The sequence below is a fragment of the Notolabrus celidotus genome, chromosome 14 (genome assembly GCF_009762535.1).
Source record: "Notolabrus celidotus isolate fNotCel1 chromosome 14, fNotCel1.pri, whole genome shotgun sequence".
NCBI lineage: Eukaryota > Metazoa > Chordata > Actinopteri > Labriformes > Labridae > Notolabrus > Notolabrus celidotus.
In genome coordinates, this window is record NC_048285.1 from 16,780,894 (window position 1) to 16,802,640 (window position 21,747).

The 21,747-nt window shown below is 39.5% G+C and overlaps 1 protein-coding gene across 1 annotated transcript; it reads left to right on the plus strand.

Moving 5' to 3' along the window:
- The first annotated feature begins 212 nt into the window (after positions 1-212).
- On the plus strand, positions 213-20,160 carry ttc12 (tetratricopeptide repeat domain 12). Its single transcript, XM_034701578.1, is given in 19 exon segments — positions 213-753; positions 6,143-6,220; positions 6,340-6,461; positions 6,734-6,787; positions 7,473-7,524; positions 7,527-7,543; positions 7,927-7,987; positions 11,345-11,414; positions 12,556-12,644; positions 12,856-12,888; positions 12,891-13,008; positions 13,452-13,502; positions 14,973-15,072; positions 16,372-16,440; positions 18,910-18,981; positions 18,983-19,012; positions 19,335-19,412; positions 19,414-19,435; positions 19,700-20,160. Coding segments are annotated over 19 exon segments (2,013 nt in total). The 3' UTR covers positions 20,056-20,160.
- Positions 20,161-21,747: the final 1,587 nt, after the last annotated feature.

Genomic DNA, 21,747 nt, shown 5'->3' on the forward strand with positions numbered 1-21,747 from the left:
CGTGCAAGAAAGTCATCGGGCTAAAGAACAGGATCATCTGCTTGCCACCCCAAGATGACCTAGCGTGAATTGGTGCAGGCTTTGAAAACCTGGCAGGATCTGCAGCTTTCATTCGTGTTGTTGGCAGCATTGATGGCTGCCACATAAGAATTAAACCTCCAAGTCATGATTTTCAGTGTTATTTTAATGGAAAATTATTTTACTCTGTACAGATGCAGGCTGTGTGTGACCACCAGTGTCAATTTTTAGACGTATTTATTGGGTACCCAGGGTCAGCGCATGACTGGAGGGTTTTAAAGAATAGCCCACTCTTTGTTCAGAGCCTGTTCCCACCTGAAGGCTACTGTCTTTTGGGTGATGGGGGATACCACTGTCTGTCACGGCCAATCCCCCTAATAACCCCCTACAGGGAGCCTGTGAGAGGTGCAGTGGAAGCCAGGTTTAACCGGCACCATTCAAAGGCCTGTTCAGTTATCGAGCGGGCCTTTGGTATCATGAAGGCTACATGGCGCTCTGTCTTTTTCAAGGCCCTAGAAGTGAGCCCTGTGTTCTTTGTGGAGGTGGTGGCTTGTTGTGCCATCCTCCACAATTTCTGCCTCAGGAATGGAGACACAAGGGAGCCAGTGGAAGAAACACTGAGGCCGGGTGATGGTGACGGCCAGCTTCAGCCTGACTCGCAGTGTGAGGAGCGGCTGCAGGTACGCATGGCTGCTGCCCTTTCAGTCCCTGTTGAAAATCTGCCAGCTCTGGATGGTCACGACTATATTTAGGATAAAATAGAGCAACATTGTTGTTAAGACTTCAATTCATGTAAATAGTTCAATATTCATACAGGTGTTAATAGTTGTAAATATGTAGTTATTTGTAGTTATCAGTTGTTTATATTTGTTATTCCTTCTTTCCTAAAAATCTACATATTGTATCAGTTATTTTCAATCAGTTTTTTCAAGTTTGTTGTGTTAATGGTAAAGACTGATTCATAAAACATTAATTTTAATGTGCAGCGTTTTCATTGTATTACATTTATATTCAAATTTTTTCCACAATCTTTTCAAGAACTCTTAACAATCTTTCCTCCCTGGCTTCATCTCTCCTAGCTCTCTCTTCCGCCCTTTCTTCTGCCCTCTCCAGAAACGTCAAAATGTTGTCACCAACACTCCTCTGCCTCCTTGGTGCTGGCCCTGCCTCCTCTGTCCCTCTCCCTGGCTCTCTCTCAGAGTCAGATGGCACTGAATCAGGTGATTCTGGCTGGGACACGGAAGAGATGTCTCCCCATGCTGAGGCAATGGGGCATGGAGGCCTTATGGATGGCCTCCCACCAATTGCCTCATCCATGAGGGAGAACCACTTCCATGTCCTCCCCTGATTCAGTGCCACTCCCTGTGGATGGTTTTTTGAGCTCCTACACACAGTCACATACATATCAACTAGTAGCTATGCACAATTATACATGTTAAAGTCAATTTCAGATGCTGAATACTACATAGGAAGATACTAAAGGAGAATATGAAGTGCCATTTTTTATCTAAACTTTAATTATCTAGGGCTACAGTTAAATACAACAAATATAAACCTTGTACATTTTCTTTAAATTCTCCCCCTTCTTTGCTGCTCTAGCAGGACTGACTCGTTCAGCCAGCCTAATTTCTTCCAGCACATTTCTTCAAAATGAAAAAAAAAACATACAATTATATTAAACAATAACCTACAAAGTGTATCAAAATCATTAATAACTATAGCCTACTAGAAAGGTATGAGTCAATAACATTATACCTCCAATATAATTACACATCACAATAAGAAACCTATGAATATTTAAATGCCTCACTCCCATCCTGTAGTAGCAGCAAACTTCCTTCCGCTGTAGAGCTGGTCCTTCTCCCCGCTCAGCCTGATCAGCTGGGCCACTTCATCGTCAGTCCCTGAACACAATTATATAAAGTGATAATACATTTTGCTCCGATACTATTGTGATACGCCAATGCAATTTACAGGTAACGCTAGTTAGCAATGCTAACAGTGGCTAGAAATGGTGGCTAACAGATAGCTAAAGGCTAATGTTAGCTAGCTGAGTTTTTACCGTAGAGGCGTAATTATAGTATCTGTGATATGCAAGTTATAACGTGTCTAATAATCCTGAAAAGCGGACATCCAAAGTGAAACAATCGTCCAACATTTTAGAAGTACTTACATTTGTAAGTCAGCTCCCACTGTGCGCCTTCGCGATCCTGTCTGTCAGACATTTCTTGTGTTTGAACTGCAATGTATGATGGTATATATTGCTGGCATAGTGAACATCGCTTATACACTACTTTTCAAAATGCATTGTGGGATATATTGAGTAGACTATATAGGCCTAATCTCAATGTCCTCCCTGAACCCTGAGCCCTGAGCCCTGAGATCCCTCAGGAGAACATCCGTCGCCTCATCAGGAGCATGCCCAGATGTTGTAGGGAGTGTATACAGGCACGTGGAGGCCACACACACTACTGAGCCTCATTTTGAATTGTCTTGAGGAATTTCCACAGAAGTTGGATCAGTTGTGATCTGATTTTCCACTTTGATTTTCAGTATGATTCTGAATCCAGACCTCCATGGGTTAATGATTTTGATTTCCATTGATCATTTTTATGTTATTTGGTTCTCAACACATTCCACTTTGTAATGAATAAAGATTTTCAACTGGAATATTTCATTAATTGAGATCTAGGATGGTTTGTTTAAGTGTTCCCTTTATTTTTTTGAGCAGTGTACTTTTCAACCCATCATTAGCAAGGAGTCTGTCTATCTAAATAACTGTTGTATTATTTTAGATTGTTTATTTGTTAAGACTAATGAGAAACCACATAATCCTCCCAAAACTTATTGCAATGTTAGAACTCTTCATAGTAACAACTAGCCTATGTTTAACCACAGGGAGGCAGTGTTGTTCTGTTGCTGTTCTGGTGTTGTTCTGTTGCTCAGGAGTACCGAGTCTTAGAGCAGGTTCAGGAGTTCAGAGTTACACAGCTTCAACCAACTACAGTATACACAGACTTTATGTACGTGTATTTTAAAAGGGGTGCCGAAAACACATTAGTACCGAAAAATAGATTATCAAAGATTAAAGCTCACAAATTAAATACTTATTTGGACTCATTAAATAAAATACATTTGACATTAAATTTGTTTTGGACTGAGGCAAAAAATATGACCACTCAAATGCTGGGTGAGAATTGCTGCCTTCAAGAGCTTTTGTGGAAATAACAATCATGGAGAAACAAAGACATGAACAGTTCTCTGACAAGGTAACAACTAAGTGGTGAGTGACACATTTATTTTGCTGGTAACAACCATAGACTGTACATTAAGATCAATATACAGGTAGTAGTCATCGTACTATTCAGTCTATGGCAGCAGTCAAAAGTTGGAGTAAATTTAAAGGGGAGCTTTATGCAGGGATTGACAACAACTATAAATCAGTTTGATATAAATTACAGTGTCATTTGTACTCCTTATTGTGATTGTTTAAGCGTGGGGAGTTTAAGGATTAATTCATTGTCCCAAATGATGTCCCTTCAACTTGTGCGCTGAAGCCTAATAAATTTGGTACCGGAGTCTATGAGTGATCTTGAATGCCTCACGTAGTCAAAGCAACTCAACGCATATACTTGGAATTTAACTTTGAAATGTCAAGTAAATTCAGCATTGAAGCCCGTTTTCACCAGTTGGGAAAAAAAAAAATTAGGGAAAAAAAAAAGTCAAGTCAAGTCATAGGGGAGAGTGGGGTGATTTGTGCCATTCCAAAGTGAAATTTCTATGATCAAGGTTTTTTGATTGCTGTGTTTGAACACTTATTGACAAGTTTGAAAACAGTTCACACATGTTTTAGTGTTTTAGTAAGCTACACTATGAGTCTATACAGTTCTCTAGGGGGATTTCTTCTGCTGCCAAATTCTACGCTCACAAAATTATCCCCATAGAATCCTTAAGCCAAAGATTTCTGTCAAGTTTCATTATTCATTAAGTTGTAATAATTAACATTTAATCTTCAAATTGTGTCTCTCCTGATTGAACTCTTCATCCTTCTCAAACCATGTAATGATTAATCTTAAACTAGTTAGAAAACAGAAACATAAAATTACTAGCTCACTGTGGCTCGGTCAGCCCTTTGTATTCACAAGCCAAGCCACTTATATCGAGACGGTACCGTTTTATGCTTTCAGTAACTGTACTGTTTAGGAAGACCTAAACCTTTATAAATGTAAATGTAACTGTATGCTGTAAACAGTGGCGTACTCTGGCTGTTTGAGGGGCAGGGGCGAAAACATAAAATAAGGGCACCTCCTTTAAACCCCTTGTACTCACCGTTCAGGGTGAATTAAAATGAATTGATGCAGCGGTAACATGAAGGGGATCTTGGGGTCTTCCTCCAGAAAATTTGGCACATCTAATATTAAATTCCATGCATTGTTGTGAATATTTTTGTGACTAATTGTGGTGGAAATTGAATTATGAAAAAGGAAAACCCAAATGATGGATATATTTCTATATTGTTGATTATATTATATAAAGCGTCTGCTAAATGACATTGTAACATTGTTGTAATTAACTACAAGGGCAACCAGAGGGCACTTTTTTACATTTTATATATTGGAGGGGCATCCAGAGGGCACTGTTTTACATTTTATACATTGGAGGGGCGTCCAGAGGGCACTTTTTTTTACATTTCGTACATTGGAGGGGCATCCAGAGGGCACTTTTTTACATTTTATACATTGGAGGGGTATCAAGAGGGCGCTTTTTTTACATTTCGTACATTGGAGGGGCATCGAGAGGGTTAAAATTTGGTTATCAAAAAATGGTTAAAATTTTAAAGATACAGTTACTTCAAATACATGAATGTAGCTGCATGGTGCAAAAGATTTAGCTGATTTTGCCAACAATTTAACATCAACATCCTTTACAATCAGGCACCCCTTGGTCTTAGATTACGTCAGTCATTTTTGATCAGTTTATATGTACAGAGCTTGTCATTTATTCTGTGCCAAATCTGACTGTTGTTCACCATAGAGTAGGTCGTTTCCTATTATTCTTTTTCCAATCATCATGAGGCCACATTGAAATTTAGAGCAGACATGACATTTTCCTGAGCCACAATGGGTTGTTTTAATAAATTGCGCTTGGTTGGCGGGTAGATGACTGACCGAACACAATACCAGAAATAGGGGTATGAGGTGTGTCCTTGTGTAGCATTGAAGCTTCCTTTGTGAATATTTGTCTCAAGGTTAGCTATTTTTTTTGCGACCTGTCACTTGCTGAGACCAGATTAGACATCCCCACTTTTTTTGTAATTGTTATTTTTGTCTGTCTTGTTGGTAAAGGTTTAATGTAGCCGTGAAGTGACTCTTATACCAATCTGTTATTATATCCTGGTAAGGAAAGCATTGCTACTGATTTAAGTAAATAGCAAGGCATTTTTGTGTGTTTAGAGGCTTCATAGGCTGTGGAATTGACTGCTACCAAAGCCTCTTGACTATGTCTTGGTAAATTTCGGTAATTGTTACATAAGCCACTCCAGCAGGAGCTGGACCAAGGTTAACCTGCATATTTATACGGCGAAAAGTCACAGCGGTAATCCTCTAAGCTAGTATTACTTTTTCCAAAACATCCCTCTTGTACACACATCTCATTAGCCCCAGCAAATTGAAAGTGGTATTTCATAAAAAAAAAAAATTAATCCAACCAACTCCTCTTTTTATTTAATCCAGAAGTAAAACTCATCAAGAGCAGTTAAGCACCTGCACTTTTTAGACCTCTGTGTGTGAAACTGACCAGGTTTACCTACCTGTGCTTAAGGCTTTGGAAATAGCAGGACAGCTTTTGAAATGACCCCCTCTGATGTGTATTACGCTTGACTCAGAGCAATACTGAATCTTTGGGTGAAATTTTTGTGCATGTCCCAAACAGTTATAAACTTGTGGGAATTTTACATCCACAAAACCAAACGTTAGAAACTTGGTTTTAAACATTTGTTGGTTTTTTTTCTGACTCTGACTTCAGGTCTGACAACAAAGACCTTAAGTTCGAACATCTTAAGATTTCCCTCTTCTGGTGTAGCATTAACACACACAAGAGTTTTTTTTTTTCATTTTTCAAACAGAGAATTCCATGAAGATCATGGAGAGGGACATGGAAGAGAGGAGAGTGAGGAGGACTGAAAGAGAGAAAAAGGCAGCTGGTGTGTGATTCTCTGTTCTGTTAAATTATCTTGCTAAAAGTGCAAAGTTGGCTTTTCTCGCTGCTCTCCTTGGCTACCACTACAACCTTTTGAATCTTGTGCTGTTTGTGTCACTGCAGCTCTCAAAGCCAAGGGGAATGAAGCTTTTGCTCATGAAGGCTATGAAACTGCTGTGATGTATTACAGTGATGGCTTAGCAGAGCTACGGGACATGCAGCAATTGTACACCAACCGAGCGCAAGTAAACATCTTTGACCTTTGTTATTCATCTTTAAATGTGTACAATAAAGGCACAAATCTGTTATTCAAGATATGCTCAATTAGTTTCTTATTCAGTATGGCTATGCTTTATTCATTTTAGTTTTACAATCAGCATGTTCCTTCAAAGGTCTCTGTGATATTTGAATAATCAAAAAATACTACTCCACCAATCATGTTCTTTGGTCAACAGGTTGATTTTTTAATCCATTCTTTAAACCCATTTACCATGTGTGCTAAATTAAATGTATTCAGGCCTACATCAAGCTGGGAAAGTAGGAGGAGACCACCAGTGAATGGGCCCTGAGGGTAAGGCCTTGATGGTAACAGTGGTCAGTCATTTCCTGCCTCATACTTCATGTAGTCATCTAATGCACTGTTCTCTGAATCTGGCTGCTTAGTGGAGATATGTTTGGTAGTAAAATGTTGTGTTCCGCTCTGCATTCCAACAGCAGTTATGCAGGAATGATCTTGGGGCACTGGTTGGCCTAGTGATGTAATCGTCCTATATACAAAGACTATAGTCATTGGTTCACAACCCCTTTGCTGTAATTTCTTTCCCCGCTCTCTACTCCTCACAATTCCTGTCTCTCTTCAGCTGTTCTATCCAATAAAGGAAAAATGCCCAAAAATATAACTTAAAAAAAAGAATGTTCTTCAACACGAACCTTAAATAACTGGACAGAAATTAAAAGTATGTAGATGTTCCACCTAATGGCTTTTTTATTTTTTAAATTAAGTTTTCTCCAGGTTCTTAGGCCAAATGTAAGTCTGGTTTTAGATGGTGAAATATACCATACCAAGCATTCTTCTTTCTTTTCTCTTTTAAATAAGTCAGTGAACTTAGCTATCTGGAGGGGTTTTCTGGGGTCCAGATTGAATATACGTCTTTAGTGGTTTTATGGATGCACAAACATTCAATCATAATTACATAGATGGGTTGCTGATGAAGTGCTTTAACTAATAAGTTCCCATGATCATTTTCCTCTATCAGTGTAATGAGAAGTGCATAAAGGCTTACCTACTCATGGGGAAAGCATATCTGGCATCCAGAAATATAATGAGGTGAGTATGATTACCATTTCATTGCATCCAATCACACCATATTTCTTTACACATCGCTCTTGCATACAAATATCCACGCTTGGTATCTCATCTAAATATAGCAATAATACATGGCTTTACTTTGAGGGTTGTATAGGCATAACACATTAGAACAAACATTAGAAGGATTCAAACCTATTCATTTCAAAGTTTTCTTGAATTTAGTATCCTTATCTGTTAAACATCTTTATTTCTGTTTGTTGCAAGGTTTATTTTCTTTGTATTATGCTCATATGCAGACATGCTGGTGCCTTTTGGAGTTGCATGACACATATTTGGAATTAATGAGAATTAGAACAAGTGATGCACATCATATGATGACCACATTTTTTTCTCTTTTTCAGTCAAAAAGCTGTTTTGAAAAGATCATGGAAATAGAACCTGGGAGGGACAAAAAGGTGAAAGGTAATGAAAAAAAAAGTAAATGCACTACACCACCAGACCAGTAGAGAGCAGTAACAGTAACATCACAGATGACACCATAGAAGCAGATGGACAGGCAGTTATCATATTAGCAACACAACAGTTAGCCTGTTTGCATGGAAGAGATTCAGCTTGGGCTGTTTTAGATCGTGCTATATTTCATCACAGATGGATTCACTGCATCAACACTTGAGAGGAGATAAGCATGAGTAGCAAAACCATTTCAACAAACAGCTTTGAAATCGCGTTTAATTCAAAAAGCCGTGGCAGAGATCTTTCAGCCAGATGCATCCCTGATAAACGTCTTTGGATGATCATTGAATACTTATCTTATGAAGATATTTGAAATCTAAAAAACTTAACTAGTTTGCATTCCCAGGAACTCCATCTGTGTTTCAACAGCTGTGTAAACTCCACAAACACTGACACATTCAGCTGAAGGTCTCCAGTTTACAGGGTCACTTTTAAAACCGTAACACCTGAAGAAACGCATTCGCAGTGGGCTGAGAGAAGACTACTGTTACAAGCTGCTAAATGAAGGGAATCACATCTTCTTCTTTTTTTGAAAAGTACACACACATACAAAAAAGATACAACAAATTAAAGAAAGAGAAATACAAGTGAATCACACGTGTATGATGTTATTATGGATGGCGGGGGGAATAAAAACACTGCAATTAATCTACCAATCATTCACGTTCAGCATTGCAGGCCTTGCCCCCGAAAGCCCCGGGACCTTTGAAAAGTACTACCCCCTAGTAGGGGCTTTTTAGGGGGGAGATTATCTACCCTGGTAGTTCCAGGGTAAAGTCCCTAGTTAAAGTTCCTCCTGTCGAAAAACTCCTTTTGTCTCTACTCTTCCACGTAAAACCTACTTCACTTGTCCCCCTGGTTGTACGTAAGTTAAAACAGCCTCTCACATGGGGAAAGCCTGAGGGGTTAAGAGGACTAGAAGGAGAAAAGGAGGGTGGATGCAGGGCTTAAGTACCTACAGTAGAAAAAAGCGGCTTGACACAGTCCATCACTGATTTCTCCTCATGCTCCGTTTGCTTGTTACACCGAGCACATTTCGAATATAGACAGTAAATATACACTGAATTAACCACACTTTGTTGGTCCTGCCTGGTGGGCTTTTTGTGCAGAAGACAAGTCTATATACCTTTTTAGTACATTACACTTTAAGATAACCCTTAAACTGTTATCTGAAATTTGCCGTGCATAGCAGTTTTAATGTATATTTATTCTGTTGTCAGATTGGCATCAATAGGCTTTACACCAGTTTGTGATGCCTGTTGATGAGTGAAACCTCTTGTGACAGTATGATTTGATTTGTGGTCTGATAATTATCATCTCAATTAACAGTTTAAAACATTCCCTTGATATCTAAGCGCCAGTGTAATTTGGTTGCTGAACTGCTGAGTCAGTTGTTCCATAAAAGCAGTGTCATCAGTTTCATCACATAAGTGATATTTTAAGAAGTTTCTTTTTTTTTTTTAAATTGAATCACCGTAATAGCCTTTATTACAGGTATAGGGCTGCGTAGGCAATGCAAGTTCTATTATGTGTGTGGGGCAAATATAGAATGGGATTATTATTATACTGCAAACACTATTAAGCCTTCTGGCGCTGTCTCAGGTGCAATTCAATTCAATGGACACCTGTGATAGCAGGTCCTCTATGTGGACAGGAGCCCTGAGGTATTATCAGTGCTATATAATGAAGAATGAGCTCTTGTCAAGGGACCCGCATTTTTAAGGAATATCCTTGATATCAAAGAATGATACATGAACAAGTTTTAAAAGAACTTTAGTCCACAAAACAACCTGCAATCCTGTAAAATCCCAGATTGCAACATGATAGTGCAAATATCTAACATTTACAGGTACTTTGAGGAATTTTCAAATGGTTATGATAAAATTGACACTGATGTCTTTGTATGTCCTACAAAAGAAAGAAACCATCAGAAAAAACTGACTTTTTCTTAGAGTTAATTGTAGTGTTACCCGGTAGGTATCAGATGGGGGGATTAAAAGCAACCAACCAAAACAGGCTTTTTTGTTACATTTTCTCCAGCGAATATCACAGTGAAAATAAGTTTCCAAGTTGAAAGAAAACAGGATGATATTTTTCTATATCAAGAAACACTACTTCGGCATCTAAAAGATGAGATCAGGCTTGCCAAAATTGACACAGACTCCTCAGAGGAGCTTTCACATACAGTAAGTACTCCATGTAGCTAACTTTCAGCACAGTGCTTGTTGCTTTCTTCGCACAGTAAACAAAATTGTTATCTTGTGTTGTAAAAAGATAACTTCTTTGATAATGATTGCATCAGATTGAAAAAGTGACAGTAACTTGTTAAGAAAGCCATCAGCTGTAAGAACAGGCAGCAGTTTCCCCTCCTCAGGTTATTATAAGTTTAATTCAAAAGGCCGTTTTGGATTAAACTTTGAATTGCTGTGACCTGGATGACTGAGAGGCTTCACACACACGACTCTCCCCCAGGTTGTCAGCCCAGCTGTGGATATGTTTTTAAGTTTTTTGACCTAAAAAATGACTTTGAAAGTAAAGGAGGCTAATAAAGTACCTTTTTATTTTAGTTATCGCTAAAGGCAAAGGCAGAAATGGTGGCTTTTGTGTACAACGTACTGAGGTTAATGGCACTCTGAAGATAATTTGTTTTGTTATATTCCTGCTAAAAAAAGAAGGCTTCCTTACAAACTTGTCCCCATTGTCACTCTCAAACAGCTCATGTGTAACTTAAGTACCATTGACCACACACCCAAGGCTGATGGAATGATGTAGTGAAACTTTAAATTGGCTTTTCGGTGTGCCACACTGCAATAAAGAGCCCACACCACAATCTAATGCACCTCTTTATTCTTGTTTCTCACTTGAATCACTATTTCTTATACTCCATGTTTTTTTCAGAATTTGTAACATTTCTCATCCATAGTCTCATTTTTCTTCATTTAGATGAATACAAGTCCATTGTCAAATTATATAATGCCTGTCTCAGTGCCATTCAATGGAAAAGGGCATAACTTACATAACTCATAACTGAAAGGCTCAAAGCAGGTCTGACATTACACGCTTTCTCCCCTAAAAGTATTCTGTCACTGCTCTGCTTGACTTTCTCTGTTTGTGGGAAATAGACCATTTCTCTTTGTACCTCACTCTCTCAACATATTTTATTTATAATTTTCTGTCTTAGTCTTATAAACTAGAGAGCAATTACTAGCTACGCTTAAAGCAAGAGATGCTGAGATTAGAGGCCACTTGGGGATGATATATATAGTCATCTGTCCTCTTACACTATCTGCTGTCCTCTTCCAACAGGTACAGACCAGACCATTTTTAGGCTGAACAATGGCTTCAGTGTCATCAGCAGCAATGACATGGTGAGGAGGTAAGAAGACCCGTGGGAGAGGTAGCTGTCAGCTCTCAGTGGTGCTGTGACAGATGGACCGAGGGGCAGGGGAATACAGAGACAATGATGGCCTAAACTAGCGAGATCATCCCCCTTCTCCTCTCCCTCTCTCTCACTGGTTGTTTGTGTGATAACCCAAAGAGAAAAAGATGATCACAGAGATGTACCCTGAAATAAGCCCAAACCCTGTGCTCTGAGGGGGTTTTCTGCACAAGACACAAATACAAAGACTCCTGCATGTCAGTTCAGTAGAATTATTATTGACTTGTCACGTACTTCCCATGCTGCCCATGGTTGGCACTGTCATCATTCAAGTTAGAAAACAGTGTCTGTAAAGTGGACAGTTCCAAGAAATTGGAGTGCGAGCATGATAGAAAGGGCCAGTAAGGATATTGCTGTCAGCCGGAAACAGTCAACTGAAACCAATGCGAGCCCTGTAGCAAAGAGGACCAGTGCTTTGTTGTTTGTCCTGATCCCAATCTGAAAGAGCAAACTGAGTTCATGTCCTCCCGGCACTGCTATACTATAGGAAGTCTAAATACTTTTTAAGAGTAAAGAGATCTGGAAAGAAGAGTAAACATTGGTGCTTCTGGATGGTGAACCTGTGAAGGTGTCCAAAATCAGTGCAGAGGTGGACAAAGGGTGGGAGAGGATAGGCCAGGTTGGCAGCACATATAAGCGTTTTCATTGCAGATACAACAATGATAAAACAAATGCAAACAACTTTGTGTGATAACAAAGGAGAGTACTGGTGACTAATGAATGACTGGCTATGCTCGTTTAAAGCTGGAGTAGGACATGTGTTTTGGAAACATTTTAGTCCATGATTGTTAAAGAGCCATTTATATATTGATAGCGAGTAATACAAATACTCGAATAGAGAGGAGAAAAGTCTGTGTTCTCTGGCAGCAGCAAGGCTGTAATAAGTAATCAGAGAGAATGATGAAAAATGAAAATACATTTTATTTAAAAGCGCCTTTCTCAGCACTCAAGGGCACTTTACAGATAGATTAAAAACACAATAAATATAATAGCAGACCCTTAATTAGACTTTATTTGTTTTATGTAGCTGGGTACTATCTTCTATTTGATAAGATCACTTCCTTTTTAATTCCCACAGTTGCCTCATGCAGGAAAAGAAGGACCCAGACAGCCAATACATGTGTATGTGTGTTCTGAGACTATGGAGAGCTATTTGCAGTGGAAATGGTATGTTGGTAATTGAGTCATACTTCATTTTCTTTATCTGTCAATGTAGTCAATGTTTTGTTCTCACGGAGTAAGAGGGAATAGAGAAAAAAAATGAAATCCTGATAAATTGCTTTGCGGTGGCTTGTCAGTGTGATGCTGTTAATATGGGATACAACAGAATTCTGTGTCCAGTAAATTCACTCCTTGTAGATATTTATTTTGTTTTTAGATGAAAACCAGAAGATGATGATGATATGCCCGCTCACCACTTGGTGACATCAGAGCATGTTGCAATACGGAAAGAATGCCTGGCATTAGTGCATCTGTTAACACAGAAGCCACATGGCAGAAGTTTGGCAGTTGACAATCTGAATATGCACCTGTAAGACAATCTTTAATATTATCTGACACATCTGATGAGAGCAATAATGTAATATTTTACAACCCAACCTCAATGATCCGTAGTCAGCCTTCAGCTAAATTTGTGTGATTTTCAGTCCAGTTGCTGTACCTATTTTATGAGATTACGAAACTGTTTTTTGTTGCCCTGGGACCCAGTTTTAAATGCATACAGAGTTGCTCTAGTACCTTCACATTATATTTAGGTTTGATAATATCTGTATTGCAGCTAAATGGATTTTCAGAAAGTTATACCTGTTGGCACCGTTATCAAATTTATTGGTCCAAAGGTGGACAACATCATTATTTTTGCGCAAAATATTCACAGATACCCTGATGATATTCATTATTTTTCTGTGTTCCTCTCTCCATTTTTCCTCTGTTTCCCTCCTTTTTTCTTGCTCTTCTTTTAATACAAATCCAAAGGTTGGTGAGGGATCTTATGGTGTGCATTGAAGAGCAAGAGCAGCAAGGAGAGTAAATACATAATATAAACAGCTCACCCCAGAACACCTGAGTTATTCTCCTTGCATACTAGAGATGAATATTTTTTATTCTGCATGAGGATCATTTCAGATACTGTGCAGATTTCAGATTGTGACCCACCAAGCAGTCCATGATCCTCCCATACATTATACCCATACATATTAAAAGCACTTTAAAATCCATCTTCTTAACACTTCAAGATGGTCCCATAGGAAATGGAGAGTGTGACATCTTTAATAATTTAACATGTGCAATCCAAGTGCTAATGTAACTTGAAAGCAAAAGGCCGTTCTCAACCTGTTTTCCTCCCTGGTGCCTCATGAAAATAGACATGGAAGAAAGCAGGAAATAAGCGAAGGTGCCAAACAGTGAATTGGGGAGATGATTGTTTTCTTGTCTATAGCTCAAAGAGAGTAACCAAACAAAACGGTGTTATATCCTACAGAGGATTTCTCTTTTTTTTTCTTTTAAAAGCTCAGCTGGGTCAGTGTTGGGATTTGATGGATTTATCTGCATTTGAAATGAAATTGCTGTAGTCATTTAGGCTGCTGGTGACATCGGTGGGGTTAAGGAGGTTATTCTTACCACTCTTCATTCAGAACAGGCAGAACATGATACTCACATGTCTCCATGCACATTTCTGATATCTGATACTCACTGACCCTCACTGATCACCAAGGAACTCATACCTGTACCTAGCTGTAATTTCTCAATGCATAACCTGAAGTGTGCAAAATGACGTGAACATCTTAAATATAAAATGAAGAAATGTAACATGAATGGGTAGTTTTGTTTACAGTTTTTTTTTCTTTTTTTTTTTTGTTACAGTTGTTGCCTCAGCACTAGACTAGAGCAGTGTTTTTCAATCTTTTTTGAGCCAAGGCACATTTCTTACATAAAAAAAATCCAGAGTCACACCACCAACCAAAAGTGTTACGAAATGACACATTTAGTCTCTCAATTTATGAATCTATTTATCTAAGAGAGGGACTTTGGCTACTTCTTTAACTGTGTCAGGGTGAAGCATCTCATTAGCTTTTGCAGGTATTATTAATGTCTCTGCCACAGTGCGTGGCGTTTTTGATTTGGCCACGAGTTCAGCTACTAAGTAGCTAGCTTTGAGGGCTCTCACAGACAACATTGTAGTTTTTCTCTTAAAAGTTGCCTTTTCCACCACACATATTACGCTCTTCATCTGGGTTAGAATTATGTCAAGGGCCCAGTTTGGAGTTTTTATTTTTCCTTTTTGAATATTTATCCATCGCTGTTGTACGCCTACGTCTTGTCACATACACCTCTCACGTGCATCATTAATTCTATTGTCTTAAATAAAAACAAGGTCATTACAGGTCAGTACATGGACGAGTATTGAATTACTCTGCCAGTCTCAACACTGCACAGACGCACGACATGGCAAATTATTTGCAGTATATGAATAATATTTCTTTTGGACTAACTCAGTGAAATTGGATTATGTCGCATGGCACACCTGACGATCTGTCACGGCACACAAGTGTGCCATGGCACAGTGGTTGAAAATCACTGGACTAGAGTAACTCGGGTAATTGCAGTCAAAAATTTGTCATCACTGGGGGACCGGTTTAGCTCAGTTGGAGCAGGTGCCCACTTCAGGGGGGCAGTCCTTGTCGCATTGGTTATAGCTTTGACTCCTGGCCTCAACCTTTAATGCATGCCTACTCAACTCTCTTCTCCCCACATTCCCTGCCTCTCCTCAAGCTGTCCTGTCAATTAAAGGCAAAACTCGTCCCCCAAATAAATAAAAGCCATTACTGCTACCATCATTAAAAAATTACCGTTACAAAGTTTGAAGAATTGTGAATCACAAGGTATTGTACAGGAAAGCAAAGTATTATATTCATGTTTCCACTCGCTGTATGTACTAGTTGATATGAGTCATTTGAGTAGATTTTGCCCACCAAGGACCTCATTTGTCCTGCAACAGCATACATTGCAATAGCCATGGCAATAACACTAAAATGACTCACAGTATATTTCCCTACTGAACCTCAAGCACACTGTTGACCTACATCTGGAAAACCCCATAACTTGTAACACTCAAGGCCTGATCTACTAAGATCCCAAATAACAAGCGCTAAATTGCATGTGCAAACAAAAAAATTGCACCTGCTATTAATGCCTGTGTTGCGGGTGATCTAATATGACTGCGTGCACAATTGATAACAAGTGCAAAAGTGGTGCGGACCGCCCTCTTTAAATGAGGATTTGGCATGTGCTACCGGCTGTCACCATGGAGAGTTTTAGAGCGCAGACGGACGTAATCCTCGGTGCACCCGGTTAGTACATCAGCTTTGCGTGCGCTATCAAGTTTGCACTTGTTTTTATACACGCAAACCTTTAGTCAATCAGGCCCTAAGTTGATAATGTATTGGTGTGTTTATGTATGATTTTCTTATTTGCATAAGCCAGTACAAATGTATAGTTCTCAGATAATTCAGCATCTTAATACAGTTTCACTGACAAAAAGGGAAAAGATACACAATCTATCAAAAATATTGTGAAAATGTGAATTTGTTTTTTTTACTTGATGCTGTTTGCAGAAGCAGTGCATTGATCATGAATACAAAGACCTAAGAAGAAAGTAAGAAAGTCATGTTGGATGTGTACTAACTTTCAGAAGATGATGCTGTATGTTTCTTAAGGTTTTGACTGTAAAAAAGCTCTACATCACTGACATCCAAATGGTTGTTGTTGTTGTTGTTGTTGAAGCAGAGGGAGGGAGCTCTTGTGTGAACGGATGTGACCTAATCAGTCACCTACAATCAGAGGTGAAATCTATGTGAAAATTGATTTACCATCGTTTCTCTGCTCTTTTTTGTAGGAACATGCTACTTCACTCTGTGGCTGCTGTCTGGACCTGTTGAGGGATAGTGATGGAGCAGTCATAGCTGTGAGTGAACTTCACTGGAGCACAACACTACAGCACTCAGGGGGGTTCATGAAAAATTCTTAAAGCAAGAGAAAGAACACATGAAGCTGCTTTGCTGCATCACATCTCCCTCTAGATTTGTATTTCTGTTTATTTTTGCCAAGAAAGTTCTGCAAACTTAGATCTTACTTAGATCTTTTTCCAGTTGGAGATCATTTCAGAAAAAAACTTCTTCACTTCTCAAAAAGTGCATGATTTACATAAATAAGAAAACCATCCTCTCAAGTAACTTTAGACACACATTGAAGACATTTGTCTTTTTCAAGTCTTGTGAGCTCACTGTCAATGGTGGTTACAGTGATCCACAATGTAAACGGAATCCTGTATTCTTGTCATTACATTTGATAGAAACCCCAGCTCCACAGGCTGATGACCATACTAATGGTTGTTAAAGCAGTTTCACACTGCCTATGCAAAACCCTTAGAGTCCCTCTCTTCTATCCACCTGTACCTTTACTCTATTTTAATGCTCACTTTGCGCCAGGTTGTTAATTTTCTTCCTTGTCACCTGCGGTGTCAAAATCCTGTTCTTATTTCCTGAAACATTTTCCATGTTTTTGTGTATTTCTGTCATGTCTTGACATCACCCACCTTTAGCTCTTAAAGCCTCTGAGAACGTAACTTGGAATAATTTAAATTCATACAGAATATCAAAATGTAATATGTCATTAAGCATCACCAAAAATCTGAGTGAAAATGAACATCCATAACTATGAAAAAACACTGTTCAAAAACATCTTATTTTCCAGTTCAGACCATTTCTCAGGACTGTGTGGGCATGGCAGCTAACTTTTTGATTGACATGTCAATCAAACTAAACCACGGCAACAGTCACAGCACAACACGGAGCAGCACAGAGAGATAGAGTGTGTTCAAAGCTTACATGTTTAAGCCATTTGACTCCGAATCTCAAGACAAAAACTCCATAATCTGAAAATTATTGATTTTGAGTGGTCTCTTGAGTGCTCAGTTACAAAATACGTGTTTAATTAATAACTTTTATTACTATGCAGTCTCCGCGTTCGGGACATCAGGAGCATGTGATGTCTAGAGCAGCGGAGGCTAAAGTGCAGGAAGGCAGAACAAGGCTCTGGGTACCCGACCAAGCCGTTTGACTAGACTCTGAGCTGTTTGGGGATAGTTAGTGAACCGGTCCTGAGGAAATGAGCGTATCATTTGTGGGACTAAACCACAAGATAAGCTGTCATCTTTACCAGTGGATGTGTGGACTGGGACAGCCCACACAAGCAGAATAGCAAAAACACCAGGGAGATAAGATAAGATGGGGTCCACACAGGAGGTCAGTGGTCAGCGTGGTTCAGTCTGTGGTCTCCGTTACTGTTCAACAGTCTGATGGCGTTGGGCACAAAGGAGCGCCTGAAGCGTTCAGTCTTGCACCGTGGTGGAATGATGTGCTGACTGAATGAGCTCCCCATCAGCCACAGCTCATCATGGAGAGGGTGAGAGGGGTTATCCAGGATGGCTCGCAGTTTGTCCATCAACCTCCTCAGCCACTGACTCCAGACTGTCCAGCTCTAGGCCAACCACAGATAGCTATACAGACAGATGACAGGCAGTGCGTGATTAGAAAACAAGCGAACAGCAAAGCTGATGCAGTGAGGAATTCCCTCAGACGTTCTAAAAGGTCCATCCAGAAAATGTTAGAACAGTGTTTTGTGGCTTCTTACTTCTGTTTCCCTGAGAAAAGTATCGAGGATATAGCTAACTTTGTCTGTGCCCCATTATGTGTTGAATGGAGCCTATTGTTGGTTAATTAGAGCACATTTTGTCATAGTTACTATACTCTGCTGACAGTTAAAAAATAGAAATGTGTCAAAAAACCTTCATTTTTATGTAGTCAGTTCACTTAACTAGGCAATATTTACCCTTCATTTATAATGACACTCATTTAATTACTAATTTGTATACTCAATAGAGCTGTTTTGTATCCTTTAATTTCCTGAAATGACTCATCTCATGAAGTGAATAACTAAACTGTTCCCTCAATTTTTTCTGTTCATAACAGCGTGTCCTTCAACAAATTATACTTGCAAAACAAAGCAGGCACCCATGTGACTTCTCTAATTCTCTCTAATGCTTTATAACCTCATGCTTTCTTCAATTATCCTGTCTGTAAAAGGGTCACTGTGGGGTTATGTTTGCTGAAATGGGTTCTCAGGTAAGTCTCTCACCATCGTAGCTGTGATATTTAATTGCTAAAAAACACTCCATAACACCTTGTGATCCTATGTCCTGAAACAACACCTTTTTCTCCTACATCCCTTACTGCTCATTGGTCATTCTGCTCTCTCAGTATTCTCTTGATCATGTGGTATCCCATCTAATTCTGTGCTTTTGCATCTACGTTTAGTTTTCTTGTTTCCTCTCCAATCTCATGTCGAAATGCCAACATCCCTCTTTGTTCTCCAGAGAGCCACAGGTGTGCTGAGCACTGTCCTCCCTCAGTCCCCAGAGGCCATCCAGCACATTATTCAGAGTGATGGGGGTTCGGACAATGCATAGGCTGCTCAAGGTGCATTTCTGCAGCTAAGTTTCCGTGAATACATCAGCATTTACTGTATTTGTATCCTAGTTGTGAAAATATTTGCTATTCTTCATTTAGCTTTTAATGGATGCATTGCTCCCAAAGTATTAATCAGGACAATTTATAACACACATCACAATTTTGCTGGATTATTAGCGATAGATCAAGTTTAAGTTTATAGTCATACATTTAACTCATTTAATGCAATTTTTTTACGGTTCAAGATGTCTTTATTAGTGCCTAAGACTGTAAATTGGTTGTGCAGTTTGGAGATTTGGCATTATTGTTATTTTTGTGTCTGCCTTCTCAGAAAAAGGGCCAGGCTGCTACTAAGTATGCCATTAAGACTCTTACAGTGTTCACTGCTGCCAGTCAGTTGGCACGGGAAGGAACTGGTGAAGTCTGATAAAAGCGAGAAATGATTGACATGTTGGCACAACTTTTGCAAGCTTTTCATTACTCCATGAATAATATTTGAGGGTTGACCCAATATGCTAATTGAATGTGCGCCTGTGTGTGTGTGTGTTTGTGTGCATGTGTTTTGGGCTACATTTGTGTGCATGCTGTATGAGTGTATGAGTGCAGTGTGCAGTACATAGATCAAAAAATATCCTGAATATATTTTCAAGTGCTGCTTCCTTCTTATTTGTGGTTTTCTTTTTTTTTATACCACAGAACTGTCCATTTTACGTTGTTTGCTGGGTTCCAGCTGTGACGAGATGGTGACAGGAAATGCAGCCCTGTGCTTGGCCCACTGCCTTGAGTTGGAGAGAATTGCCAGCAACCTGCTGGGCACTGATATTGTGATGTTACTTCTTTGCCACACTGCAGGGGACGCTAAGAGGACAGCTGTGAAGCAAAATGCAGCCATTGCTCTTGGAAAGCTGTGTCGATCTGAGCCCTGGTACCCTCTCACCCCACTCTTTATACCACATGCTGTTGATTACATAAAAAACTTGCCTGAAGGAAAATTGATGGACTGGTTGAAATGCCATGCTGAGAATAGGGTGGATAAGGTTATGAGACATTAAGGCCTTGGTTGAAGAAACACATGAGACAGATCCATGACTTTTAGCACAGGCTGAATGGAAATAAAAAAAAATTATTACATTGATATATAGCTTCTAAAAAAATGTAAATGCTTCATTTTATATGAGAGTTATTTATTATAGTTATATTTATGAACCCTTTATTTTTCATGTATGTTATTGTGAATATTTGTCTTCTTTTCTCCTGCAAACATTCTCCAAATTGACACATCCAGAGTCATTATGTGCATGTGATGATTGAATTACTGCATTAGTGTACTACATTCGCTTTAACATTACCACTGTGTCTTAATTAATGGTTGCAGTTAGTTTACTGCTTAGTCATGATGGATAATTTGTACATTCTGTCCCTGCAACATCTTGTTATAAGTAGAGAAAGATGAAGGAAAGAGCTTAACAGAGAAACCACTTTGACATCATAAAATAGGTCATAGGTTTTAAGTATTGTTTTGGAATCAGCCAAAGGTTTTTATGTTTGATTGATTGTTTGATCATTAACATTGCTGCCTTATAAACCATTTAAATTCTACGGAAGAAGATTAGGGCCACTGAATTAAAAAAATAAGGGGGGTTGGCCAGCAACATATGATTTTTTAAGGTGTCATTTTTTTATTCTGAGAATAAAGTCAGAATTTCGACTTTTTTCTGAGGATTCAGAAAAAAATCGGAACTTTGTCATGTCCACTGCCTTGCGCTGAATGTGCTCCTGTGATTCACCAGCATGTTGTAGAAAGGGTGGTGGATGTTGTCCATGATGCTGTGGAGCTTTGACAGAGTCCTCCTCTCTGTCACAACTGTCAGAGAGTCAAGCTCCACCCCGACAACATCACTGGCCTTACGGATCAGTTTATATAGTCTGTTTGCATCCGCTACCCTCAGCCTGCTGCCCCAGCACACCACAGCAAACAGGAAAGCACTGGCCACCACAGACTCATAAAACATCCTCAGCATCGTCCTGCAGATATTGAAGGACCTCAGCCTCCTCAGGAAGTAGAGACGGCTCAGGCCCTTCTTGTAGACTGCTTCAGTGTTCCTGCTCCAGTCCAGTTTATTGTCCAAGTACACCCCCAGGTATTTGTAGTCCACCACACTGCCCCCCTGGGTGGAAACAGGGGTCACTGGTGCCTTGTTCCCCCTGAGATCCACAATCAGCTCCTTGGTCTTTGTCACATTGTTCTGCTTGCACCATGTGACAAAATTTCCCACCACAGCCCTGTACTCTGCCTCCTCACCCTTCCTGATGCATCCAACTACAGCAGTCAATGACCTGACCTGTAGACCAGATACCCATTTAGTTGGTTTGTTGTTGTTGTTTTTATTGAATTTCCAGCAGGGCCAGAGTCTTGTGAATTGTGTTGATGAGAATACCTTTTCACAAGTGTTCAGATTCTCTTGACGGCCATAAACTGCAAAGAAGTGTCCACAGTTGGAAAAAGTGTTGGATCTGCTGTATCTGTGTTTCTTTGGAATTGGGTATTTCTTAATTCACAGAAAGAGCAAGGCACGTTGACTTATTGTGGGACTTGTGGGCAAGAAGGTCAGAGCTATAACTCTGCTGGTGTAATGTTTACACTCTGTGATAGCGGGTAGAAATATATTACTGGGAGAGTCGAGAAGAGTGGCCTGTGGCTGCCATATATTGTGGAATAGTTTAAGAGTGTGGCAGATGTTGTT